The 27,488-nt window shown below is 40.4% G+C and overlaps 4 protein-coding genes across 10 annotated transcripts; 3 read left to right on the top strand and 1 right to left on the bottom strand.

Moving 5' to 3' along the window:
- Window positions 1-6: 6 nt before the first annotated feature.
- On the bottom strand, window positions 7-10,140 carry LOC131474949 (transmembrane channel-like protein 6). The gene is made up of 20 exons (XM_058652682.1): window positions 9,700-10,140; window positions 8,282-8,403; window positions 7,892-8,032; window positions 7,664-7,801; window positions 7,478-7,589; window positions 6,650-6,737; window positions 6,295-6,564; window positions 6,002-6,213; window positions 5,780-5,924; window positions 4,835-4,978; window positions 3,924-4,081; window positions 3,211-3,301; window positions 2,949-3,046; window positions 2,771-2,866; window positions 2,611-2,686; window positions 2,376-2,509; window positions 1,497-1,673; window positions 1,201-1,279; window positions 421-493; window positions 7-302 (listed from the first exon to the last, which is right to left on the bottom strand). The coding sequence occupies exons 1-20, from the start codon at window positions 9,768-9,770 to the stop codon at window positions 292-294; spliced, it is 2,436 nt and encodes an 811-aa protein (XP_058508665.1). The 5' UTR covers window positions 9,771-10,140; the 3' UTR covers window positions 7-291.
- A 691-nt stretch (window positions 10,141-10,831) lies between these two features.
- On the top strand, window positions 10,832-14,261 carry syngr2a (synaptogyrin 2a). The gene is made up of 4 exons (XM_058652513.1): window positions 10,832-11,130; window positions 12,483-12,720; window positions 12,832-12,971; window positions 13,060-14,261. Exons 1-4 carry the CDS (start codon window positions 11,032-11,034, stop codon window positions 13,255-13,257), a joined length of 675 nt encoding a protein of 224 aa, XP_058508496.1. The 5' UTR covers window positions 10,832-11,031; the 3' UTR covers window positions 13,258-14,261.
- Window positions 14,262-14,651: 390 nt separating this feature from the next.
- On the top strand, window positions 14,652-22,781 carry cant1a (calcium activated nucleotidase 1a). 6 transcript variants are annotated; one of them, XM_058653888.1, is made up of 5 exons: window positions 14,671-14,808; window positions 15,499-15,541; window positions 20,260-20,916; window positions 21,783-21,986; window positions 22,077-22,781. In XM_058653888.1, the coding sequence occupies exons 3-5, from the start codon at window positions 20,283-20,285 to the stop codon at window positions 22,445-22,447; spliced, it is 1,209 nt and encodes a 402-aa protein (XP_058509871.1). In that variant the 5' UTR covers window positions 14,671-14,808; window positions 15,499-15,541; window positions 20,260-20,282; the 3' UTR covers window positions 22,448-22,781. The 6 variants fall into 6 exon arrangements, with proteins under 6 accessions (XP_058509869.1, XP_058509871.1, XP_058509873.1 ...); XM_058653886.1 differs by lacking the exon at window positions 15,499-15,541 and having other exon boundaries at window positions 14,652-14,808; XM_058653890.1 differs by lacking the exon at window positions 14,671-14,808 and having other exon boundaries at window positions 15,490-15,541.
- A 240-nt stretch (window positions 22,782-23,021) lies between these two features.
- Window positions 23,022-26,526, top strand: LOC131475638 (galectin-3-binding protein A-like). 2 transcript variants are annotated; one of them, XM_058653883.1, is made up of 7 exons: window positions 23,022-23,236; window positions 23,421-23,452; window positions 23,785-23,872; window positions 24,021-24,224; window positions 24,317-24,451; window positions 24,549-24,834; window positions 25,381-26,526. In XM_058653883.1, exons 3-7 carry the CDS (start codon window positions 23,788-23,790, stop codon window positions 26,372-26,374), a joined length of 1,704 nt encoding a protein of 567 aa, XP_058509866.1. In that variant the 5' UTR covers window positions 23,022-23,236; window positions 23,421-23,452; window positions 23,785-23,787; the 3' UTR covers window positions 26,375-26,526. The 2 variants fall into 2 exon arrangements, with proteins under 2 accessions (XP_058509866.1, XP_058509865.1); XM_058653882.1 differs by having other exon boundaries at window positions 23,022-23,452.
- The last annotated feature ends 962 nt before the right edge of the window (window positions 26,527-27,488 follow it).

The raw sequence follows: 27,488 nt of genomic DNA, 5'->3' as shown, positions 1-27,488 counted from the left end.
CACATATATTCAGACAATTTACACTTGATTTCCAAAAACATCAAGACAGTCCTCCATCATGTTGAAACACATGTTTTTACTTTTCATACAACACTTTTATTATACACATTAGGATATGTATCCTTATATACAACAACAGTCACTGACTCAGATTGTATTTATACACAATTTAAATGCAACACACGTTAGTAACACAGGTTTCGCTTTTACGCTTGTTCTCCTTCCATCTTCTTGGAAACGTTCCCAGCACATCATCTGGACGTACAGACGGTGTCAGAGCTGACATGGTTGTCACTGTCGAGCTGTTCAGGGAGGGAACATTTTTATGACAATGCTCACACAAAAAATATATGTTTATAGTATAGCTATATATATTAGTTCATTCAAAATGGTGTTAGCTATAGTTCTGGCATCACCTACCTTCATCAACCAGATCATTCTGTTCACACATGGCTTGCAGCTTGGTGATGAGGAACTTTTTGTCTTTACCCTCCTGTACATTAAAAGGGTCAGTAAACATTAAAACCAACATGAGGGACAACTGTCATGCATTTTAGCCACAGCGGTGTGGCTCTGTATGGATGACAGATTATTAAACTGTTGTTAGCCTCTGATTAGCACATAATGTAATTGTTAAAAGGGACAGTTCAGGTAGTGTGGTTGTGTGTCTGATGTATTGACACATTTGATGTATTGACACATTTTCAACACTTAACATGACTCGATAGATTGATAGAACATGACCAATTTTAGCCACTAAACAAAAGACTCACCAGTGTTGAAATATAACAAAGTACAAATACTTTGTTACTGTACTTAAGTACAAAATTCACATGTACTGTACTTTACTTTGTTATTTATATTTCTAGCAACTTTTGCTTTTACTCCGTTACATTTGCTCTAACTGTCTTTGTTACTCTTAATTACCAAATAAAATCAGAAGAGGAGTTGGTAATGGTCTGTATTTATATAGAGATGCTCATCAAGAAGTCTTGATGAGCTGCTTTACTTACTGCTCACTTTTTGAATACTTTTACTTCTAAAACTAAAGTACATTTTATATCAGAAAATTACTTTTGATACTTAAGTACAGTAAAGCCCTCACTCACCAAAGTCTAGTGTTTTTATCTTGCACGGACAGAATAACTGCTGCCGGAGAGTTTGTTTTTCTTAGGTAAATCCAATCTACGATATACGTACATTTTCAATTTGATTTTCCAGCTGACTGATGATTCTCTTATGGCCATCAACAACTTGAGCATGGAAGTATATCACCATTCTGAAACAACAAAACATAAAAGAGGAATTTAACTTTAAAGCAGGCAAATTCTTCATTGTTCCGTTATTTCTATCATTAGGTCACAGCTGCTTAATTCTAGTTGGCAGATCAACTTTCAGAATACAGTAAAAGTTACTACTTCAGTGACAATATATGCTGTATTTTAATGTTGAGTTCTACCCAAGCACAAGCCCACAAATATCACGTCACCACTCACAGAAAGATTCCAGTCACAAGAAATAAGAATATTGGATTTTCCAGCAGAGCGTCGTAGACCCAACTGAGCCAAGAAAGGACCGGGTGAGATTTCTCCAGCTCCTGCACCCACAGCTTTCCTGCATCAAACATGGTGCTGAGATTCCTGAAGGGGCCACACCATGATGACGGTTTAATCCTGTGGACAACAGGCGACATACACTGCAGTATGTCAGTATTTGGAATCTGGATTGATGTATTGTTTCAGTGACTAACAATACAATCTGTCACAGCAAGAGGGAAAATGTCAATTAACATAAATTCATACTTCTTTATTGTGAATTCACCCATTTAGCTGCTTTTTGTGAGAACAATAAGTGTAAATCTGGCACATATCTGTCTTAGTCGTCCCAAAACAAATCATATCTTGGCAGATTTTGTCATAATTAGGGAATCTATATTATACTGTATTGTGACAACATTGTTAAGTCAAAATTTAACTGGATTACATTAGATTAGATTATCTTTATTCATCCATTTCATTGGGAAATTCAAGTATCATGTAGCTCACACTGGATTACATAACAATACATCCAAGAATTAGTCACTGGTCTAAAAACATTGGATAAGGCAGAGAGGACGGTGCAAGGACAAGTAGTCACTAATTTTCTACAGTAAGGTAGAAAATAATTCAAATGATTCTGTCAGGAAAAACACAAACACTTTCAGTAGAAATAAACGCCGATTTATTTCTACTGAAAAACCTGGTGGAATAATACATTTAGGAACTGGTCATCTAAATTCAAAATAACTTGGCTCTAATATTATGGAATAAAGAGGTAGAAGACACAACCTGATTACATATCTTGTGATGTAGGACACAGTCAAACTGACCACTTACTTCCATATTGTGTAAATGAGAAACACGGCAGCGCCAACAAATGATGGGAAACACAAAAGTGCGATGAACACAGTTGTCATATGACTGGCCCTCCAGTGTCTCCTGGGGACCTGACAGTTAATCATCAGACTGCTCTGGGGGATGAAACCACATGGAACAAAGCATGTTGTTTATGTACAATAGCTCGTTCAGGCTGTGCGTCAACAGAACAGCAGCATCACCACAGCTGACTGACCTTCCTTATGTAAAACAGCACGAGCAGTTTTATGGTTTGCACGGCAGGAAGAAGTGGTGAAAACAGCACCCCGAGCCTGAGGAGAACAGATGTCACTCCATCTTAAAGTTCACTTTTATGGTCAAATATGTAAAACCGTGTTGTAACATTGTGCCATTACCAGGTGAGAGTTTGCCCATATATGAGTTCAAGCACATTACGTGCAATATCAAACTCTGGCTTCCTGTTCTTTTTCAGCACATGCTTGGAGAAGATTCTAGAGGGACAATGCCAGATTAGCTCAAGCTTTTACAAAGATAAATGTCACGTGACTGAATGTGGGTGAATCGCCAACGTGCCTCCGCAGGAACTCATGCAAACCGGTGTAAAGCACCGTGAAGATAAAGTCCATCAGGACCAGGCGATACAGTTCTTGCCCCACAAAGCTTTCCCAACACTGTGGACAACAGAGGCACATTAAAACACAGGTGTCATTACACAAAGTCATAACCCTCAGTGAGGCGACAACCTGACCTGTGTCATTCATTCATACTATAATAATACAGGGCGACTTCAAAACTGTCATTATGTTACTTTTAAAAACAGTAGGACATACGTAACCTTTAAGCCCCAACTTTCTGGTTCAACAGCAATTCTTCCCAGCCAGCGATAACACAGCACTCCAATGATACTCATCTTCAGCATCAGGTTCCTATGAAAAGGTGAATATATACTGTATATACTGTATACACACACACACACTATATATATATATATATATATATATATATATATATACACACACACATATATATAAATATACACATATATACACACATATATACACATATATATATATACATACACTTCTATATATACAAATATACAAGTATATATACAAATATATATACACATACATATATACATACACATATATACATACACACATATACATACACACATATATATACACATACACATATACATACACATATATATACAGTATATACACACATATATACACACACACATATATATACATACACATACATACATATATATATATACATACATATATATATATATACATACATATATATATATATATATATATACATACATATATATATATATATATATATATATATATATACACACACACATACATATATAGATCGATAGATATTGCACTTATCTAAAATTACAGTATATTGCAGGTGGGATTAAACATTAAAAACTGGGTCTACATAAATGATTATCATTCTTTTTTTTCTGTTTTTTCAGCTGAAAGAGGTTTTTTTTTTTTTTTTTTACATGGTCCTCCACCTCCTCACCTGAAGATGGAGACATAGGCATTGATACTGGGTGAGTCGTGTCCCTCTATCAAAGCGCACACGTTGAAGACACAAGGGAGCAGCAGGTTAATGGCCGACACCGCCATTAACAAGGTCAGCAGCTCACTTTCTTTGGCAGGGGCCTGGTTGATGGTGCTCTGTGAAGGAAATCCACACATCAATTTACAAAAAAAACATCAAAACAAAGACAGGAGTTAACTTGAACTTGTGTCCATTGTTGGCTGGTATAAAGTAGTGGCCTTTGTAGAACTGACCCTGCTCCTTATATAAAAGTAAAAGGATCATTCCCTCTTAAAAGAAAAAACAACATTATTTAAAATTTCTGCCAAGTGAACATAATTTCATCTAAATTTTACACATTGGGGCTTTGAAGTTTTCACTCCATTTATTTAATTTGTTTAGTGAACTTAAGCTCCACCAAATGCACAGGCCTCAGAGCAGCTCACAAGGATAACAGAATAGGCCACAGAAAATTTACAAAATACTTAACAGCAACCTTAAACCTTTTTCAAGAATAAGTTAAAGCAGACAAACGTTGAGCAGACAAAAGGACATGCTGCCATGAGACGGCAAAATGCAAGATATTCAAAAGAACCTTGCAATGTCACTGTCAATATCTTGTGGCTTTCGTGTTAAAATAAAAAGGCAGTTTGTGGGTTTGCTAAGTTCTACTTCCGTCTCTCATTTGCATAACAGAAACTAATGTGGAAAATATTTATGAACCTCTTTGTTAAAGTCACTCTCCTTCTGCTATTTTGATGAGGACGGAGAAAAATAAGTGTAAAGCATCGGCCAGGAAAGAAAAGGAGAAGTAAATAAGGTTGTAGTGTGTTTTCTTTTACATAAAACATGTTATGTTGCACTGCAGCTGTTGCACATGTTTCTCCAACCTCTGATAAGACGTGGACAGCCAGGGCGCCCAGGGAGATGCTGGTTAGACATAGAGCCCACGCCAGCAGGTGCACTATGAAGCTGCAGAGTCGCTGCATGCAGCTCTTCTCCACCTCTCCAGTGATCATCTCTGACACAAGCTCCTGTTGGCAAAAAGCAGCAACTCAGCTCATTTTACTGCAACACTTGATTCTATTAAAACAAAGATATCTGTTCAAAAGAGAACAAGCCCATTTCAGACACGCAGGATGTGAAATGCATTGTCAAAACTTCCTGTGAGTGAAGCCACCGTACAAAAGAAAGATAGTGTGACAATAATCATGACAGACGTGGAAGGGTACTGAAATATTATACTCAAGTAAAGTACAAGTAAAAGTATTGGTTTAAAAATGTACTCAAGTTAAAGTAAAAAAAGTAGTTTAAAATCTACTCAGAGTAAAAGTTGCTTTTTTAAACACGGTTGGGGTTCTTTCTTGTGTCATGCAAAAAGGATGAGGGGACACAAATCTCACATTAATTGTTTTTAATTAAAGGCAAACAAATTAAAGTGCTGACAAAATAAAAACAGGTGAACACATAATGTATCAGTCAAAATGGGTCAAAGGTCACAAATGTCACTCACTCAGGGACCATAACGCCAATTCACCTGTCCTTTTATTTTTTTAATTCAAGCCAACATTTTTATTTACTCAGTTATGGATGTGATTTAAAACGTAACGAGGTACTGTACTTCCAAAAAAAAAACACACTTAAGAAGTGAACGTAAGCTGCCAAGTCTTACTGTGTTTTTTAAAAGGTTACACAGTCTTTTTCATATTTTAAAATAGCTCCCATGCTCATATTTATTTGTACAGAAAATGTAAATCATCATCTTGGTTCCCGACATCGGTTCACAAGTTTCACACTTAAGTGACTCTGGTGGTTTATTCAAAATGAGTGCGTACCTTCAGCTGAGTGCTGATTCTCTCAGACTGAAATCTGACTGACGTCTTTTTGCTGAGCTTAAAGTCCCACGTGCAGAAAACCGTTACTGCCAGATTCCCGTTCGACTTGGGGACATGCAGACTTCTCCCAAAGGACTTGGAAACGCTGCAGGAGAACGATACAGCCATAAAAACACGCAGTGCACTTGGACAAAATGAATTTAAATGAATGCGTGAATGAACCTGTACACAAGGATGACACAGATGGTGAAGAAGGCGATGGTGAGGGTGAGGAAGTACGCTGCAGGTATGTTGTACGGCACTGTGTCATGACCACAGGCGTGAAGGTCAGTGGATTCACCAGTGGACGCAGAGGTCGAGTGAGCAGATTCACAGGCTATGATGGTGCTGTTGGTGTAGTATCCATAAAACATCACACTCTGAGAGAAGTAGCCCTGCCACAGATTACAGAGATCCAGTTTAAAACATGTATAATCTGCTCAGGGTGTAAAGCACTGTTTACCCATCCTACATACCGAGCCTGTTAGAAGCTCAAGGCCAGTGAATCTGTGGAGCTGAGACTCATCATCGGGAGGAGGAGGAGGAGGGTGAAAGGCTTGTGGGATGACCACGAACAGGCCGTTGATGATGAAGAGAAGGAGGTTTAAGCGCAGGAGGGTTTGGAGGAACAGGAAGTAGGAGAGCACTCCGGTTCCAAAGCGTGCGCTCACTCTCTTCATGGCCGAGTGCAACAGCTGGAGGGAGCTGAGGAAATGGAGGCAGCTGAAGAGGCAGTGACGCCAGGTCTGAGGCGACGGAAACAAGAGCGTATGAGAGGGATGTGCATGATATAAGACAAGTCTTATATCATGGGGAGCACACTGGACTTACCTTGGACATGTACACGCTGAGTTGACTGTAGCAGGGAATATTTCTGCTCATGAAGGAAGCTTTAGCTGTGTCACTGAAAGCAAGTCGCCTAATAGGTGACGGTAAATGGTTATTTTTCACCCACAAAGTTTCACATTCACATAAATCCCCCCCCCCCCCCCCCCACCCACACAACACATTCACCTACGTTCCTTAATTTATACATGCAAAAGGTCATAATAGATCACTGAGAAACAGAAATCACATAAGAACAAGAGCAAAAGAGCAAAAGAAAAAGAAAGAAAGATAGAATCTGACAGAATAGGTGGGAAGTATAGGGTTAAAGGATAGAGATTTGAAACGGCAACAAAAAAGGTTCCAGACTAAAACAGTCTGAAAAAAATAACTCCATGAAACAAAGAGGCAGGACAAGAACAGAAAAAATAAAATGGAAATAAATATATTAAATTATGAAGTTCACATAAATTAAACAGCTGCCTATAATACAAATACCCAGGAGTAAAATGCACCACATAAATTAGCGTATATCTATAACTGTGCACAGCAAAGACGGTTTACACCAGTGGTCAGCAATTGGTGGCCCGTGGGCCAAAACTGGCCTTCAGCATCAGTATCTGGCCCGGCAGATGATTAAACATATCTGACCTAAAATTATTTGCTTGTCTTCACAAAAAATTATCATATTGTAGTTCATACCGAGTTCAGAGCTTTATATTCAGAAAAAATATGCACTCTTTTTTTTCAGAAACATAAATAATTAAAGCTAGACTAAAACAGTAGGTGGGTGGTTTTTGAAAATCATCACTCTGGTTGTCATATCAGATGTACCTGAGCTTCATCTTCTCATATAGACTCAGTGGCATGGCCCTCAGCGTTCGCATGCCCTCACCCAATGAGACGCCTTGGAGTTTGGACACCAACTGCACCTCCTTGTTGTCTGCTAAGGACAAAGTTACAACCAACATTACCTGAAGAAAAGAAAGAGAAAGAGTTGTCTGTCGTTTTCTTTTTCACCTTTAGCACTGATTTCCTCTACATCAGCCTTGCTGGAGACAACCTGGATTGTTCTCGGGGATTGAGAGGAATCGGAGGAGGAGGTCTGGTGTTGGTGTAGTTGAGAACGCCGGTAAATACATGCAGCACTGTCTTTTCCTGTGTGGACAACCGAGGATTTCTAGTTTACATTTGTTTATGGAGCAACAGTGGGGAAAAAAACAACTGTAAAAGACTACGTCATCTCACCAGCAGTGCGACTGGGCATTGAAGAGAGGATCTTTACTGTAGCTGCTGACCAGTGGTGCCTCCGCAGACAGCTGATTTCCTCTCTGTCATCACTCCCATCGCTCTCACCACTCATATCATCGCTAGATTTTGACCAACTGTCTGAAAGACAAAATTTATACAGATTTACAGACCAGCCATAACTAATAATTGTCCTCAGTGTCTCTGGATTCATGATAATCTATCATTTTTCACCAAGCATATTCACATTTCAGAGACGTTTACTGACCTTTTTCAGGTCGCACCAGCTGTCCAGTGGCAATTGTTACTTTCTAAAAAGGGGTTTTATTTCTTATTGTACTATTGTAAAATTGGTACTATTGGTTTTTGCGTTCGTCTTTGCATTTGTACCTAAGCGTTCCCTGACCACCTCCAACTGCAGAGTCTCAGGGAACATGTGGGTGTTGCCTGCCATGGTGCCAAAGTCTTGGAGGAAAGAGTCCTGACCTGGTTGTTCATCCTCTGCCAGATTTCTGTTGGAGAATCACCGTCAGAGGGAGTTATTACCAAGACTGTAACCTCAATACAGAAGCAGTGGTTGAAACTATCTGGAGAAACAATCTGACACCAGTTTTCATCGAGCAGCTCATATTTGAAATGGTTTCCTGTTCAAAAAGGCCTCAAGACGGCATGTGCTTTCATTTTCTACAGCTTTAACCTCCACATGAGCGTTGTGAGGGTCGCTGGAGCCAATTTCAGTTGACACAGGGCGAACGGCAGAGTACACCCTGGACAGGTCCGTCGCTGCAAGGCCTATGGTCAGATCTAGAGTGTCCAGTTTCAACCAGAAATCCTTGAAACCAGGCTCCAAGTAGATGATACAAGCTGTCAGTCACTGGTGTCCAATCATATGTGCCATAGTTTGTCTATTTATTGACAAGTGCTTTAACTTCTTAGGGAATTGTTTAATTGCATTATAAATCATTTACCACTTTTATTCAAACTGACCTTTTTTCTTCTTCTTTTTTTAAACCAGCAAGGTCTAGTGACTATGCATTATATATTTACTTCCACGTTGGTGTCCTGGGGGAGAAATGGACAACAACATCCATTTTTTATATACAGCCTATATAACAAACAGTGGACTCCTCAGCACAACCCTCTATTTCGCCAAATGTATCAGGGAACTACGGTGGCCTTCATACACTAAAAAGAAGCAGCACAAACGATGTTGGCCTCCATATGTCCAAATGAAATGTTTCTTTTTATTTTATTATGTGATATGATCGATGTACTTAGTGTAGTATATATATATTCAATTTCTGCCAATAAACACCCTTAAACATAACACATTAGACCTTTAATGTGAAGACTTTATGTACCTTAAGGCCTGAAAGCTGTAGTTACATATTTCCTATAAACATTTGTGCAGTGTAAGGTGCCTCATTTTTATATACACACACAGTCAGAGCACTTAGGTCAGAGAACTGCTACTGGAGGTCCCAAAAACTAAACTAAAGGCCGATCTTTAAATTGTCTTCAAAAATCTACTTTTCCCCCCTTGGCTTTTAATTCAGGTTCTTTGTTTACTATGTGCTTTTATTATGCATTATTATTATTTATCGTTTTCATGTTGTTCTCATGTTTTTCTATTTCACTGATATTTTTGTCACTCTGTACAGCACTTTGGTCAACCTTGGTTTTTTGTTTTTTTTTAAATGTGCTCTATAAATAAAATGTACATTTAATTTATCTAATAAACAAAATTAGAATATAATTTAAAAAGTAAATCCTCAAGGCTTCAACCAAAAGAGAGAAAGAGAACTTACTCATAGTCAGAATCCACTTGACAAATGTCGACATTGAAGCTTTCACTGTGTGCCATCTTCCCTGATCTCATGTCACAGCTGCCAGAGGATCATCAGCGTCAAGGAGGACCACTGTTAATGTGTTTATCTGTCCACGGTGTCCACTAGTGGACCAGACTGCTGTAGAATCCTCACATAGAGCTCATCCTCCTTGTGGCCCTCATCACAGAGAACTTCCTCAAAGGTGAGTGTGTGTGAGCAAGTGATTGAAAGTGCTGCAGCAGTCTAATGCTAATAATAATACAAAAAACATCTTGTTAACTTCCTCTTTCTCTATGTTCTGTGCTCATCACAGCTGTGCCTTATTAGCAATTATCACAGAGCTGCCAGCATTCAATTTATTAAATCCTATTATACATATAATATTAATGTGAACGTTTTTAAATGCAAGCACCAGTGAATATGCACTTATTCTGAGTTCTGAGTTCTGAGTGCCTAGTCTTGAAGTGAGCAGGTGCAGTCATTTTAGCTGAGTGAATTTAGAATAATGGTTGTTTACTGCCGACCAGTGGTCACAGCGAGAAACTGCAAAACCTATATCACTAAATCACGTTTTACATGGACCAAAAGTATTCGGCCACACAAATTCAGGTGTTTCAATCTGGCTTTGGGCTCTGCCTTTTATCGCCAGATTCCACACAGTTCGGATCATTATTTGCAAGAACTGATCCAATATGGCGCTACAATCAAAGGACTAGAGATATAAGAAGGCTGAAAACAGACTATACTTTGGTTAAATGTCTATAGACTGATGAATATTATATTCCTATTTAGTTATTTTTTTTATTTGTTATTGTATTCCTGTATATTATTTTACTATTATGTGTATATAGCACTGGCAACCAAAGTATTGTTGTATTTACATTTGTTAATAAGGCAGTAAGAAACTAAAAATGTAATACCACCAGTGTCCATGAGTCAGACACGGAAGTTTAAATGGTTTAACAAAACAAAGATAAACTTTTCATATTTCACTGCAGATTATACGTAAGAGAATTAGGGCCACATGTGATTTTTTTGGAAAAGAATTCTGAGAAAAAAGACAGAATTTTGACTTTAATCTGAGATAAAATGTCAGAATTCTCGAACTCTGACGCCATTGCCGTACACTGCCGTTAACGAAGAGCTCCTGAACGCACCACGACACAGGGGCGTGTCTTCAGAAAAGTTTTCAGGAAGCGGGTTTTTAACAAAACGAAACTGTCGTAACTTTGGCAAGAGAAGCTTTTTAACTCGCCTTTCAAACGCTGGCCAGTGATTATTTAGTCGCTGAATAGTAAATAAATAAGGAAAATGCAGGGTAGCGCTTATGGAGCCTCTCTGGCAGGCGGTACTTTTGATTTCTTGGGCTTTGTCAAACAGCCGCAGACCATCCTGCGCTGCCTGAGTTGGGTGAGTGACTCCACGCAGACGTTAGCATCACGATTAGCCAGCTGTCACTTGACTGTAACAGATGTTCGCTGCCACTGTCGATAAAATCATACAATTGCACGGTTTCTTGGCCAAATTAGTTGAAAACTATGGACACTGACACGACTGAATGTTTATTTTTATGAATAATTAATTAAGAATGTTTTGATAGCACCAATAGGTCCAAGCTACGGTTAGCTTGCACTTTGCTGTGTCACCACAACTGCCACTAACTGATGGTCTACGTTTGGTCTAACTTTTCTTTTCGAAGTTACTGGAATAGTCAAGTTTAAAACTCACATTGATTATCAGGCGATTGCCAAATCAATGACGAACTTTTACTGCTCTTTACTCCATATTACAAAGAAAACTGGAAACACTGCGGATATTTGGTGTGTAAACAGAACAAAACCTTTGAGCTGGTTTTAATTTTGCACCTTGGGAAACGTAAATCAACATTCTTTTATCTTTTTTTTCCGCTGACATTTTATGAAGTAAAGAACCTATCGCTGAATTAAGAAAGTGTTAATAAATTATTCATAATTTGTAGGCCTGCGTGAGACTCAATTCGTGTTTTCCTGCAGTGTTTTTTATGCCCTTATGAATAGACAAGGAAATGACATATTTTCAGTGTCACCTGTCCTTTTGTTTTAAAAGTGCGTAACTCCATGAAGATCAGATTAAGGAAGTTTGTGTCATATAATAGGAACAGAAACGTGAAACTTAAAATGCATTTACACAGCACTTTGCAATAAAATAGATTAATTTATCGTTAGGCATTCAATCACAAACAAGTACTTTTAAGGAAGCATTGCTTTTAAACTAGATTTAATATAATTTACACAATAACATAAAATAAAAAGGGGGCTTCTGTTATCATCAGTAAGATTTTGCAATCAGTTTAAAAATAGGCTAGTTGACAGGTGCAGACAGATTCCTACTTTGTTTTTGTTTTTTTAAATGTAATCTCAACACTTGAGAAGACCAGCCAACTTGTGGCTTTTTCTTTAATAACCCATTACATGAAGCTGATTATCATAGTTGTTGCTGATCAAATTTTTACGATTCAGGTAACCAATAATCTCCACTGCAGATGTCTTACAAGGAACAAGATACAGTGATACATTTCTACTGTCATTTGCTCAGCTCCACTTGTCTGTATTAGCTTAACTGATGTTTGTAAATTTATTTAAATGATTCTGTCTTTGTGAAAGCTTTATTATTAAGGGAATCGTGTGCTTGTAATTGCACAATCCTGTAGCTGCTTGGCTTAAAACATTTTTGTTATTTCCTTTTCCCCCTGACATTAACCCCAGTGTGTGCCTTCTTTCCAGTTGTTTTCAATTGTGGTCTTTGCGACCATCACTGCAGAAGGCTACATAAACCCAGCATCCCAGCAAGACACCAAGTGCATATTCAATGGTAACGACAGTGCCTGCAGCTATGGGGTGGGAATTGGAGTCCTGGCCTTCTTGGCTTGTGTTATCTTCATCATACTTGATGCCTACTTCCCACAAATCAGCAACGCCAAAGAGAGAAAATACATTGTTATCGGGGATTTAGTCTTCTCAGGTAAAGTCAGGTTTCACTGTTGGAAATTTGTCCAAATGAGAAAGTGCAGCTGTGATTAGTGTCGTCATATTTCATCTTCATCCAGACATTTTGTTTTGTTTTGCTTGACAGCGGTTTGGACATTACTGTGGTTCATCTGCTTCTGTGTTTTGGCCAACCAGTGGGCTAACACCTCCACTGAGCAGTCCGCTGATACTGGTGATGCCGCCCGGGCTGTCCTGTCCTTCTCCTTTTTCTCAATCATCACCTTTGTGAGTCACTATTTTCTCATATGTCTAGAGATTGGCTCAATGGCTTGATGTAAAAGCTTAACTGACCCTTTCAAATGTGTCTCAACAGGCTCTTTTGACATATTTTGCCTATGGAAGGTATCGTCAGGGTGTGAATGACTTTGACCAGGACTACAGAGACCCAGTCGGTGACCAAACCACTCCATACCCTGCTGCTCCATACACCAGCGGCCCTACGGGCTACCAGCAGTCACCTTTCACCAACAACCAGGAGCAACCAGGGGAATACCAACCTCCAGCTTATTGAAGGACTGACATTCAAACCCATTAATCCAACTGGGAATTTTTTTTTTTTTTTAATCAAGACATGTGCCAAGGTTTTCATTAGTATTCTGGACTGTTCTCTGCTCTCCAGGTTTCTTCCTGCAAAAGGGGTTTCCATATTTTTGGGTGTTTCATTGTTGAGTGTTGTCCAGTGGACCTTTGGTGTGTTCACAGTGGTCCACACAGCATGTGAGTGCCAAAAAATTAGTTTTGTTTGAAGGAGTTTGGTAAGAGAAGAGGACGACTGTGCCATTGATACTTTTGTACCAAAGCACCTGTAGTTATTCAAGTGCCTTGTTTTTTGTTTCATTTTTGAGAGCTGCTAATGTTGAAGCACAAATCAAAGAACAGGTCTGGGTTATTTTGTTGCCAGGAAATCTGCTTTGCATTTTTAAGATTGATAATAGTTTTTTGGGTTGATTTTTTTTTTTTAATCAGTTATTCTTTAGTAGATCTATTTGTGTTGCTATCACGTTAATACACCAAAATAATTCATATAATTGTTTTTTTTGCCACAAAACATTTGACACATGCAATGGGTGCATGGTAATGTTCCCTCTTTAACTACTGTTATGCCATTTAGTTTTTTCTTCAATTGTCAACCACTGAAAAATGGCTTTTATGCACTGAGAATGGGAGAAGTTAATTTGCAATATCTGCTTTGAGATGGTTAATTTTTATGGTTTAGTTCCACTCTTCTTAATAGGTCACACTGTTTATTAGTTGCATTAATTAGGTCTCTTTAACTTACTGAGTTCAATCACAGTATCTAAAACGTGTTCTTCAGCAAGTATTTGATTTCTGGAAATTCAGCGACATTGTGGAAGTTGTTAATATATTTATTTCTTTTTTTTTTATGGTATCTTTTCCATTTGCTGCAGTTTTTCTGTCATGCTCAAGCGCTTTACAATATTTTTCACCAAAGTGCCTTTTGTACAGTATTCTGTATTATTGAGGGTGTGTCTAATAAAAACATCTCGTTTTGAAGCCTGGTCTTGTGTTTATATCCTTAGGATGCAGATCCGGGCTCTGTGCTGGTCTGGGATTTCCCTTGGTAAACATTACATTACACAAGTTATTATGTAGTTGAATGTGTAGGAGCTATTTAAGATAAACACAATGACATGAAGGCAGTACATTACCTACCGACCACAAGCCTCAATGGGCCTGTGCCGGGCTGGTCTGCTCAGTATTTCTATGCATGTTCATGCCGTTATATTATGCATACATTCGTCAAAAGTTACAGTATTATTTGCAACAAGCGTGTGAATTTTCAGTAGTGTGTCCTGTTTGTTTGGACTTGCTATATTTCCGACTGCACTTGAAGGCAACGTTTGACAGAGCCTCTTGTATCCGCGCGGCGCGCGCAGCCAACGATCGAGGTTGTGTCGTCATGGAGTACACAGGAAGTAAAAAACGGCTGTGTGGTTCACGAAAACGGGGGTTAAGGAGTCCAGCGCGAGACAGTGGTAAAAGAAACGATGTGTGAGCTCGTGCCGTTGGTGAACATGGAGCTGAAGGTCTAATATCTGCGGTGAGTGCGAAGAGAAACGTAACTGGAATGTGTGTTGTGTGTGTGTGTGTGTGTGTGTGTGTGTGCGCGCGCGCGCGTTTTAACCACTACGCTGCTGGCAACGCAGAGGCTATATGACACACACACAGGGTTTGAGAGCCAGACCAGGTCCACACACAGACCGGGTCCACAAAGAGAGAGAGACACCAGGTCCTCACAGACAGACAGACAGAGAGACAAAGAGACCAGGTCCTCACAGACATAGACCAAATCCATACACAGAGACCAGGTCCACACACAGACCAGGTCCACACACATAGACACCAGAGAAGGTTCACACACCCACCAGCATAGTAAGTAAGTAAGGCTTTATTTGTATAGCACCTCCAAAAACAGCAATTTACAAAGTGCTTTCACATACAATAAAAATACACAGAAAGGAAGAAAGCAATGAGGAAGGATAAAGACCAGTTAACGCCTAGCTAAAAAGAGATAAATAAAAGGATTAAAAAAAGATAAAAAGAGCATAGGTACACGCATCTGTCTTTGGGTCATTTATGTGCAGAATCAACCTTACAGGTCTCAGTAAACTATTTATGACACACACACACACAGACCTTTTTCTACTTCCCTCCAGGCTTGTCTCCCAGATGTCATCCTAAACAGTGACGAAGCAGAAACACTCACAACTACATTTGTTTTTAAACACAGAACATAAAATCCAGGAAACCAGGAAGTCCAGTATCATTTTGCCGTAAGTGGAAGTTGCTTGTTGATCTTTTAGTGTTTTTTTTCAGGCAAACCATTCAGGTGCCATACATTATTGCATCTCTATAAGAGCAGTTTTAGGGCAAAACATGGAAAGGGAAATTGGGCTTGTAACTGTAAGGCTTATCCCTATGCTCATATGCTCATTGTTAACTGAACACTCTAAATTAACATATAGTGCTGGTCCCAAGCCTGGAAAAATGGGAGGGTTGTGTCAGGAAGAGCATTTCGATATGTGACTCCAAACATTAGCATCTATGGCTAATGTTTGTTAACATTATTTTTCTTTAGGTTAAACTGAACAAATTTACTCTGGGAGACACAAGTGTCTATTTCTTAACCTCTCACTCACCCTCTCCGTGTTGTAAGAGTTTGATTGGTCGCTCGCTGATGTTACTACAGGTCAAAGTTAGTTTGTCTGTCGCAATCAGGCCGATCTGTGGACTGAGTGCAGTAAGAGTACTCAAATTGCTGATTTCATCACAGGAGCAGAAACAGAGTCACGGCCCCAGCTTTCATGTCAACACCTATTCAACCTGCAGAATGTGAGGCTTTTCTTCTGCACTGCATGCACAAGGAGGAGGAACAACGTCCTCCTAATCTTTGTTAGTTCACTGTTCAGGAGTTAAATGACAGCTGAGTGAACGGTGCTGGCCTTCAGCAAGATATGCCCCTTTGGACTGAGTCATATTCCACCAGTCTAGGTAAAGTTCACCAGCATTATATTTTCCCTAGTCATGGTTGCACTGCAAATAATGAGCATAAAGGGAGTTAAGAGCTGCGGGCCGGTTGTGGACGTCTAGTGAGATAGTTGTGATGACAGTGGTTGAGCGCTCGGGCAGAAAGAGACGACGAGGTGAGTTTGTTTGTGTTTACCATCACAGCGTGTCGCTGTCAGACCGCGTTTCAGCAATGTTTGTGGTATGTTTCTATTAAGAAGAGAGGATAGTTAGTTTGTGGGGGCCCCCCGATGCTGTTTTCATAATAGACTGCTGTTTGGCTCAGGGGCCCTCACTAATGAAAGACTCTTTCAGCTCTTTTACACTCACACAGAAATGCAGCTGTATGTAGGCCACAGAGGGTGAAGCTCCTGAGGCCAGGTTTAGAGCTGTAGAAGTTCCCTGGAATTGCACAGGAGTGAATTTTGCACAAGTGTGGAAGTGGACACACCGGTCAAAAAATGGTGCAGATTTGGCTCCCACTGTCAAGGAAAATATCTGTACATTCACACAGTATTTCGTAGTATTTGCACCACTCGTGATTGTTTTCCTGAATGTAGTCTTTCTATTATTTTCTGTTAATCCACTGATTTGTTTAATCGGTTTTAATCAACTTCGATAGCAACCACAGTATTTAAACATGCGAAACAGTATGATCATATAAACTAGGAAAGGCAATACAAATATTAGCATTTTACATAAAAAATTACCCTCACTATTTATTCCTCTGGTATTTTCTGATATTTTGTTGCACCGTGTAGTCCAAAACTCAAATATATTCAAATTGCTGTCATTCAAAGGCAACATTTACATTTGTTTGCATATGGCTGGAATCAGCTCATGTTTAAAGTGTTTGCTTGAGGCATTGTCTCGATAGCTAATCATTCAACTGATGTGTATTGGACAGGGCTCCAGCTAAGAACAGTTTACTGATTAATTTGTGCGATTGGACTTTAAAAATGCGTTTTAAATCACAGTACAACGGAATCAAACTGCAAACCAAGAAGGCGGGGAAGCCTGATTATATGCATATTTATGAAATGGGTCCTTCAGCGACAGTGGTTTGAAACGTTTGCTTACAATCAGGAGCAGGCACTACATGGACCAGCATCTCGTATCCTGTTCTACCTGTTTGCACAGCTTACCTTTTATTGTCACTCCCACACTGCTCTAAAGGTCACCTGATATGCACTCAACATTACTGTAAGGCCCGGCCCAGTTGTGTTTCTTATATGAGGTTTAAACACTTCTCTATGTGAGCTCCCAGCTGAATTTAACTGAAGCAGACAGGCATGAGTGACCCACCTGCTCTCAGGAGTAGAAATGGGGTGTAAAGGTGTAAAGGCGGTCAACTGAAGGACAACACGTGAGTAGGATCTGTCAGCCATGCTGTCTGTTGTAATAGTTATAATAGTTATAATAGTTCTGCTGCTGTAGCCTTACTGCTTCAAGATGTGACATGTTTGTGCATCAGAGCTGCTCTTCTTCACATCCTGGTTGTAACATATTAAGTTACTTTTTGAGTTATTGTTGCCTTTCTATCATTTCAAGTAGACGAACCGTATCAGAAATACTTGGACCTGCCTTTCTGATGCTCGGCTTGCACATGTTCACATACCTGTTAGACTGGTGTACCTAATAAAGTAGCTGGTGAGTGTCAATCTCACTTTGATGAAAGCCTGGGCTTCACTTCCCTAATTGACATAGTCTTTAAGACATTGGAAATCAAAATTGGGCTTTTGCTGCCATCTGTTGGGCCACAGGGACATTTTTCTCATGAATCCCCAGCTTGTTCTCTTCACATGTTCACGACGCCGCGTGTCACAGGACTGTGGGATTCATAATTTGTATACTTTTCTCCCATCCCTGTCGTCCGTATTCTTTAATTAGTTGATCATCCTGAACCATGCACTCCTTGGTCTGCTGCCGTTTTATTCTTTCATACATCCACTTACGTGTCTCAGAGACGGTGTAGAGTGTCTTCATTCTCTCCATTTTCTTACAGCTACAAAGCGATTTTCAGACGTGACCTCCCTGTGACCCTGTGAAGACGCGGTGTCTATCATCTGTGTAGATAAAGGCTCAATAATCAATTGCTAAATGAGTCGCCAACTAGTTTGACAATCAGGCTTTTTTCAAAAACAAATTCTCTGATTTCAGCTTCTTAATAACTGCACGACGTTGAGTGTGATATTGCTTGAATACAATGGTTCAGATAGTACACATGCTGCAAATCTTTTTTCTATTATTATTTAACAAATAATTATGCCAAAAAAGTAGTTCCACAACCAGACCAAATTGTCTGTTGCCTAGCAACACTAACAATGAGCTTATCCTGCATGCTACACAGGTTATGTCAACTACTTTAATTCATGGACATTTGGGGGTCGGTATGAATGTGGCGAGATAACAATAGGGCTAAACGATTTTATATAAATATTGAATTGGGATTATTTGATTTGCGATAGGAGAGAATATTTCTCTCCTATCGCAAATTCTATTCCTTCTTTTGGTTTGAATAACATATAAATGGTTGTTACTGCGTGGTATTTGTTGTTGCGTGGTATAAGATGTTTTCTTCAGTTTACAGGATATGGTGAGTGTAGGTCAGGACGATATTTAATCTCAAATGGTAATTTGACACACATTTTGACGTCAAGAAATGTTGCAGCAGGCTGTACTGCCATTTTTGATCAAATTTCGATTCATTGCTGAGCCCCAGTTAACAGTTTGATCCGACAGTTGGCTGCTCCGTTGTGTCCTGCTCTTGGCAGATGGTCTTCAGTCACTTTGCACTTTGATGACGCTATCAAGGTGCATTCACAGCCCCCGGTCGATTTCATCGCTTCTGCAGGATCTGCAGTGTGTGTCGAGCTTTAGAGGAGCAGCTTCAATGTACCTTGAAGAAATCGTCTGCAAACACACGTGCAGCACACTGACTAAATATTTGCTGCCATGTCATGATAATAAATGCCACTCAAGTTGTCAGTGGAGAAGAAAGATCTGTTTTTATGAATGCAATAACTGATCAAACATTTGTTTTGGATCGTCTTCTTAATCCATCACGAATAGTCACGGAAACTGTGTGGAATTTTACAGTCAAGCGAATAATCTGAATCTCATGCCCACCTCTAGTATACACTGACAACGCCTGACAGTCGGTGTGATGAATGATTATTATGCAGACGTGTGAAGCTCAGTATATGACTGTTAAAAGTCCCAGAATCATAGAATGACTATCGTCCAATATGAAATAATTGCTGTGACGTTCCAGTTGCTTGTCTGTGACAATAAACAAAATATCGTTGGTGTGCTGCAATGAGTGCATGTGTCGCAGTGTCAGCAGTTTGGTAGTTCTTCAAGATATAAGCAATTGTGTCAAATGTAGAGCAGACTGAGAGAAAAGCAGCTCCTTCAACACAAGTCATTTGGCATAACATGTGGTTATATTTTGTTTAACATATTGTGATGTAAATACTAAAAGCTGAAATAACCCAAATATTTAGTGTATCGTAGTATAGAGCAAAATAAAAGTTTGCTTGTTTATTTCCTCTAAAACATAACCTACAAAACTGACATCATGTGCTAATAAAGAAGACCTGAAACTAGCAATCGAGTTTATTTAACTCTGTCACTTCCCCATGGACATGTTGACTTATTTTTGCAACCAGTAGTGTCGCCCTCTGGTGGATTTTCAGTATATTTTACCCCCTTTTTTACTTCCTAGAGGAAATTGGAAGACTTTGTCCATTTTTTACATAATGGTCTATGGTTTTGCCTCAAATTAGTAAAACTTAGTTTTCTGTCTATTCATTCATTAATTTTCTACTGTGTTTAGTCATGAACGTGATACCTTGTTTTGAAGCTAATTAGCTCAATCAGAATTGGTGTGACAGACATTTGTAAAAAGTTCTGTGAAATTTTATCACAACAAGTTTTTTCATCCTGATAATATTTTTGGACCATATCGCCTTTTGTTTTTCAGGTCACACCAGGCCTCCGTCTTTGATGCCTGCAACCCCAGGCAGCCCTCGACAGGAGCATGAGCCCATGAACCCCCTTCGTATTTCTGTCGGTGGCCTCCCCATCCTGGCCTCCATGGCTAATGCCACGGACCCCCGTTTCCGCCTGAAGTGGAGGCCCATCGCGGCCGTGGCACTCGCCCTGCTCCTGCTCCTGCTGCTCTTCATGCACTTGAGTTCAGGCCTTCACTTTCGCTCCCACAACGTGAGATCCCCTCACGTCGAGACCTGGCCGATGGAGTCGCACTACAACAACACCTACCCTCTCAGTACACCCGAGCACACGTCACAGGGCACCCGCTATCGCATCGGGGTCATTGCCGACCTGGACACCAACTCTAAAAGTGACAAGAAGCTGACGTGGTACAGCTACATGCGGCGCGGTTACCTGCTGGTGTCTGCGAGCGGTGACAAGGTGGCCGTTGACTGGGATGAAGACAGGGTGGTGCTGGAGAGCCACCTGTCGGAGAAAGGGCGTGGTATGGAGCTGTCGGAACTGGTGGTGTTCAACGGGAAGCTCTACAGCGTCGATGACAGAACGGGTGTAGTCTATCACATTGATGGTGGTAAAGCTGTGCCCTGGGTCATCTTACCTGATGGTGATGGCAGTGCTGCAAAAGGTCAGCATACTGTTGGAAAAATACATAAGTTGTGATGTACTTGTATTTTATACTCCCCTAGATTTCAGATGTACTTTATACTGCAGTACATGCATCTTACAGGCCAAGAGGATTATGCTTTTGGTCTCTTTTTGGTCTCCATTTTACTAATATTACACAAAAACTACTAAATCACTACTTTAAACTAGTTGGGGGGGTTGGTGTTGACCGAGGAAGAATTCAGTTCATTCTGAAGCAGATCTGGTTTTTGGACTATGGGAGGAAACGGGTCAACCCGGAGAAAACCCACGCTAAACAGGTCTTCTTGCTGAAAAGGCAGGATAGTTAACCACTATGAAATAATCCAGATTTGATGATAATCAACCTACTAAAATTTGGTGCTGATTTTAGTGTTGGTGGCAAACGTGCATTTCCTCATTTGACTATACAGAAAATGTTACGACTGTTAGTCTGTGGCCTCCAACAAACCTAAAGTGTGGTTAGATATAAATGCAGTTTATGCCATTTTTGACCATAAAGGAGGTTTCCCCTCGAAACATTTCAGATGTTTTGATATAAACAACCCTCAAAGGTCTGCAGATAATTTATCTCGTGAGGCTACAGAAGAAAAAAAAACCTTCACGTTTTTTCCTTCCTCCATCCTTAAACATTTCACAACCAGTCAGATTGACCTTGTGACCTTTTCAAAGTGGTTAAAAGTTTATGTCAGGAAACAGTGGATTAATGTAGTTACTGATCATCAGGTAATTAACACCAAAGAAAAGCAGTGTCGTAGCATGTATAGTAATTACTGACATTATTTTGGATGCAGGACTCGTAGTCGTGTTTTAACATGAATGTACTGCTGCTTTCGCTCATACTGATAGGCTTCAAAGCGGAGTGGCTCGCAGTGAAAGACGAGCACCTGTACATTGGTGGTCTGGGGAAGGAGTGGACCACGACTGAAGGAGAGTTCGTCAACAACAACCCTGAGTGGGTAAAAGTCGTTGGCTACAGAGGAGATATAAGACACGAGAACTGGGTCCCCAGGTACAAAGCTCTGAAGGTGGCAGCAGACATAAAGCCCCCAGGTGAGGATGTAAATCTCACTCTCGACGTGTTTCCACGTGTCTGTTTCCACTTCACCTTCCTTACCGTTATGTCCGTCTTCATTTTTGCAGGTTATCTTATCCATGAGTCAGCAGCGTGGAGCGACACACTGCAGCGCTGGTTCTTCCTCCCTCGCCGCGCCAGCATGGAGCGCTATGAGGAGACGGCGGACGAGCGTCGCGGCACCAACCTCGCCGTGAGCTGCTCGGCGGATTTCAAAGACATCATTGTGAGTCGAGTGGGGCCTCTCATCCCCACTCATGGCTTCTCCTCCTTCAAGTTTGTTCCCAACACAGACGACCAGATCATCCTGGCCCTCAAGTCGGAGGAGGACGCCGGGAAGGTCGCGACATACATAATGGCCTTCACACTTGACGGACGCATCCTTTTACCTGAAACCAAGATTGGGGACGTGAAATATGAAGGCCTAGAGTTCATATAGACGGCACAGAGACTGAGGGACTCTCTCTTGAGGACACTGCACTGTTATTCTGTTTTGTTTACAATGAAATCACTGTTTTTATTAAGTTAATGCGAGCTGCTTCCTCACCAAGTTCTTCATAAAAACACGACTTCAGCTGAGCTTCAGGGGTGAAGCAGAAGAACTGTGAGCAGAGACTGTGAGACGTGCAGTCCTGCTTTGGGTTTTAAGTGCATCATCTCCTTCCCGTGAACAAACGTGGTTCCGCAGTACTGTAGCCTTTCGTATGATGAATGTACAAATGATTGATTTGTTACGTTGTGTGATTTCTTTTTTTTTTTTTTTTTTCCTAAAACAGACGTTTTTAATGCACATATGCTCTGAAAAAGTTTTAGCAAAATTCGCTGTTGTTCCATGTCAAAAGGCAGCATTCCATATACATAGCAAACATGTTGTAATGTCAGTGGAAAAGTCTGTTTTAATTCTTTGTTTAAAAAAGAAAAAAAAAAGGATTTTTATGTGGAACAAAGAATCAAACTGTGTCAGTGTTTTGTTTTTTGGGGGGGGGGATAGCAGGGGGATTTGCTGACCGTAAACTTTTGATTCCTCTTTTCTGAGACATCTTGTATAAACCACATTTGTTTCTTGCTACATAGCTGTCTCCAGTTGTGCAATATTTGCATGTTTGTTACCTAAGGAGCAGGAATGGCGAAGTGAAACTATACAGGCCCCTCGCACACTTTAAAAGGTGAGACGTGTGTCGTAGGGCATCAAGAAGACGGCACATTTGAGGACAGCAGAGGAGAGAAGGTAACGTGCCTTCATGATATTTCAGCATATATCACGTCATTCTTACTTTTGAACTGTTCATTTAATTTGCTCGCATTGATGTTAACCTTGATAGTTGAACGAATTGAATATCTTAACCTTCATATTACTTTAAATCATGCACCTCCTAATTGATTTTTGTGTTCTTACTTCCTCCATGATGCAGTCACTGTCTGGTTCACTTACCAACATAAACAGGTATAAACAGGTTATTTGGGTCATATTCTACGAGTGATTATTTGAACAGAAATTTAATTGACAAAATCCACAATAAACAAAGTAAAAGACTTATTGGGTGGCTTATTTTTTTTTTTTATGTCGTTAATTTCTTTTACTGTGATAGTTGAGGTGAATTGTTGTAAGAACACCACTGCAGTTATGATTCCATCCAAATGAAAGTGTCTTTATACTATATTTCCTTACGAAGCATTACATGCATTGATTGATGTGCAATAAAGGCAATATGTTTTATTATGCAAATAAGGTTAGGATGTAGTGAACATAGTCCTCACAGTGCTTCTTTTTGTCAGAAAATGCCGTCTCGTCGAAATATGTGCCTGCTGTGGCTTCTCCTACTTCTCCATGTCTGTGAAGGGGCATTCAGAGTTGACCTGTTCAGTGAGTCCCCGCCAAGCAACATTTAATTTACATATTAAATTATACAATAATAATTTTGCAATGCCCATGTTATTGATGCACTGTACATATGATGAATGACCTTTGTGCTGTCAAGGCCTCTGTGATTCTAACCTCTGCTCTCTCACAGAAAACACAGCCCAGCCACAGGAGGGTGACGTGAGGCTGGTTGGTTCCAAAAGTCCTGCGGTGGGCCGTGTGGAGGTCTACCATGACAGCAAATGGGGGACAGTGTGCGACGATGGCTGGGACATGGCTGAGGCCCAGGTGGTGTGTCGGCAGCTCCACTTCCCTGGAGCAAAGTCTTTTGACATCGGCCAGGACTATGGACAAGGTGCCCTTCACTTCCATTAATGGCCCACCAGAGGGCAGTGAAATGATTGCTATGAGTGACAATCAACAAATGTGTCCTTGTTCATTTTACAGTCACTGGCCCCATTTGGCTGGATGATATTCAGTGTAATGGCAACGAGAAACATCTGTTCAATTGTGGGTTCAAAGGCTGGGGAGTAACCGACTGCACCCATAAAGAGGATGTTGGCGTTACTTGTGAAACCGAGGGTAAGAACCTCCTGCAACCTTGATTCAACAAAAGTAACTTCCTGTGTAATTCAGGAGCATTTTCTCTCAACATGCTCCATGTGGTTTGTGTTTTCAGACATGAGTTTGGGAGATGCTAGACACTTGCTGGACCACACTTTCAGTCTCTCCGACGACCTTGGTAAAACATTTGACGACCAACGTGGCTGCGACTTTCTGATCATAGTCAAGAGTGCCTCTGGAAACAAAATGCAGAATGGGACTCTGGAGATGTTGGAAACGCAGATCGGCGCCCACAAAATGATGCTCTCACCGTTCCCACTCTTTAATGCTACTGAGGACATTTATAGCATCACTGTGGATGTCAGCCTCTCCTGCCGACCATATTTCTCCTCCTTTATTAGGTATACTGAGAATAAAATGATTCATGTTGCTTTAAGATACACAATTCATATATTCCATTGAAGGTCCAGTGTGTAAGAATTACTGAGGTAGTGACAGTGAGGGTCGGATGTCTATACTTTATCCGTTGTCTTTTCTGCTTGGTGAACGGGGCTTAATACTCAGTTTGCGCATGTGCTGCGCGGATCCCAATTCTTGCCAATTGCTTATACCAGGGCCTTAATGGTGAGACTGCAGAGTGCAAAATCCTCTGCTTTCCCCCGCCCTTCCCCTTAAGTGTGTCAGGGAAGTACGGTGGCCTTTGCCAATCATAAAAGATGAAAACACTCTTTTTCTCCTTTGGCGTAGTAAGCCGCCCTTTCAAAATGTAAAACCGCGTCTGTTTGGGTGTCTGATGGCCACGGTAAAGCAAAGTACCAAGGCTGTGAAAACTAACAATTTTCTAAAAAGCAATTATTCACTTCAAATCTCTCATTACGCCCTAACACACTAGACCTTTAAATGGGAGTGAAAGACGTATAATCTAATAATAATTTTCTTCTCGACAGGTACCTTTACACACGCAAGATAAGCGTGACCTTGTCCTCTGTGCAGTGCATCCACTGGATGGCTTCTAAGTTCGAGGTGAAGCAGCTGGTAGAGGACTCAACCAGGCTCTTCACTCAAGTCCTCCCAGAGGACCCTTTGTTTCACACTCAGCTATCCCTTTACAAATATGCAGAGGAGACTGGGGACTTGGTTCTCCGGGAGAAATGCATCCAGTACCTGGCCTGGAACTTCGTGAACCTGACCACATCTCCAGCATGGGAAGACATTTCCGCGGAGCTCTTTGGAGTCATTCTCTCCCGCTCAGACGTGGTGGTGCCCGGCGAGTTTTTTTTGCTCCAACGTGTAGAGAGCTGGATCACAGAGAGGGGCGACGCCATCAGTTTGAAAAGCCAGGTTGACCTCCTGAACCGCATCCGTTTCCCCATGATCGCCGTGGAGAAACTGTATGCACTTGAGGTCAACTCCTCCCTTTACAGCACTCATCAAAAACTATATCATGACAACATGTTGAAAGCATTCCAGTTTAATGTTCTGCTCTTGAGCAACCTTATGTCCAACCCAAAGTTTGACAACACTGATGAGGATTACCAGCCAAGGCTCTACACAGATCCATGGAGCATTGCTGTTACCTCTAATCATCAAACCAGAACATTCAGCACACCTATCCACAACAGCCTGATCTTTCAGGGTAAAAAGGCTGGCTGGGGGTTAGGCATCTTCACGAGTCAGTATCAATGTTCAAACCAAGGGCTGCGCTGCAAGTCCCTCCCCATGGTGAGGATGATACCCCAGAGCGACTACAGTAGGTACAAAGTTATCTTTCACAATCGTCTTCTGCTGATGTGCCAAGGCAAGTACATCTGTGAGGTCCAGGGTTTCAAGGACAACGTGGGCTATATCAGTGAAAATTCGACCGTTGGTCTTTCCTATCCCTGTCCTGACAACAAGTACACCTACCGCTTTGTAGTGAGACCAGAGTATATCGTAGCCTGATGAATCCTTCCATATGATCACTCTGTTGCTTGTAATCAACATGGTCTGTGTATCTAAATATGTTCTCACACTTCTGCATTGATTCAGCGATTTGAAGCACTTGATATCGTTACCTGCTTTTTAAAATGAGAAATAAAACAGTCTCTCAATTGTTTTCTGTGTGTCTGCATTTATTTAAAAAATGTATTTTAAAAGACCCAATTAGTCCGTCACGAGCAGAGGTGGAAAGAGCACTGAAATATTCTACTCAAGTAAAAAAGTACCACTATTTTAATAAAAAAAAATTACAAGTAAATGTACTAGTCTAAAAATGTATTGTAAAAGAGTAACTTGTTAAATGCACTTAGAGTAAAAGTTACTTTTTAACAAGGTTGGGGTTCCTTTATTAATGATAATAATAATAATACATTTTATTTGTAAGCGCCTTTGAAACACTCAAGGTCACTTTACTGTACATCTTCAATAGGATAACACACAAAAGTTAAGATGAAATAAAAGAATCGTCACGTCTGTGACTGCGGCAACACGTGACATGAACCGAGGTGATTGATTAGGCTTAAAGAGAACGTGATCTCTGTGTATTTAAAGGTGACTCCTTCACTTCCACTCATGTTGGGCTGTGGCTTCAAACCCAACAGTAAGACTGTAAGCTCATTGTAAACGAACGTGTTCATCAGGAGTGAACGTTCAGGTATGTCTCCACAGGCGAGGCTGGTTTTCTGTGAGTGTAATAACCGACTTGATTGTCATTGTTGCTGTTGTTGTAATTGTTGTAAATAATTAACCCCCACAAGTCTGAACATACCTCTGTGGGTTTATGAACACTGTTTCCAAGCAGTGCTTTTAAGATACATCAACATGAGTCCGTCCGCTGCCAAAATCAATCGCATCTATCCAAATGTTTGATGGCCATGCCAATTTATCTAATTACTAAACACACAAACCCATGTTCTTCAACATCCTGTCAAAGCTATTCTTGTATGACAAGAACCAAAGAGTAATTGTCTCATGATTTGTTTAAAAAATGTCCTCATGAAGATAATAATACACTGATGCAGGTTCTGAATAATTTGCATATTCCTACAGATTTGCAAATACACATATTGATGTTATT

This window comes from Solea solea, chromosome 16 (assembly GCF_958295425.1).
Source record: "Solea solea chromosome 16, fSolSol10.1, whole genome shotgun sequence".
Classification (NCBI taxonomy): domain Eukaryota; kingdom Metazoa; phylum Chordata; class Actinopteri; order Pleuronectiformes; family Soleidae; genus Solea; species Solea solea.
Note: the sequence above shows the minus strand (reverse complement) of the source record. Positions and strands in the feature narration are given on the sequence as shown.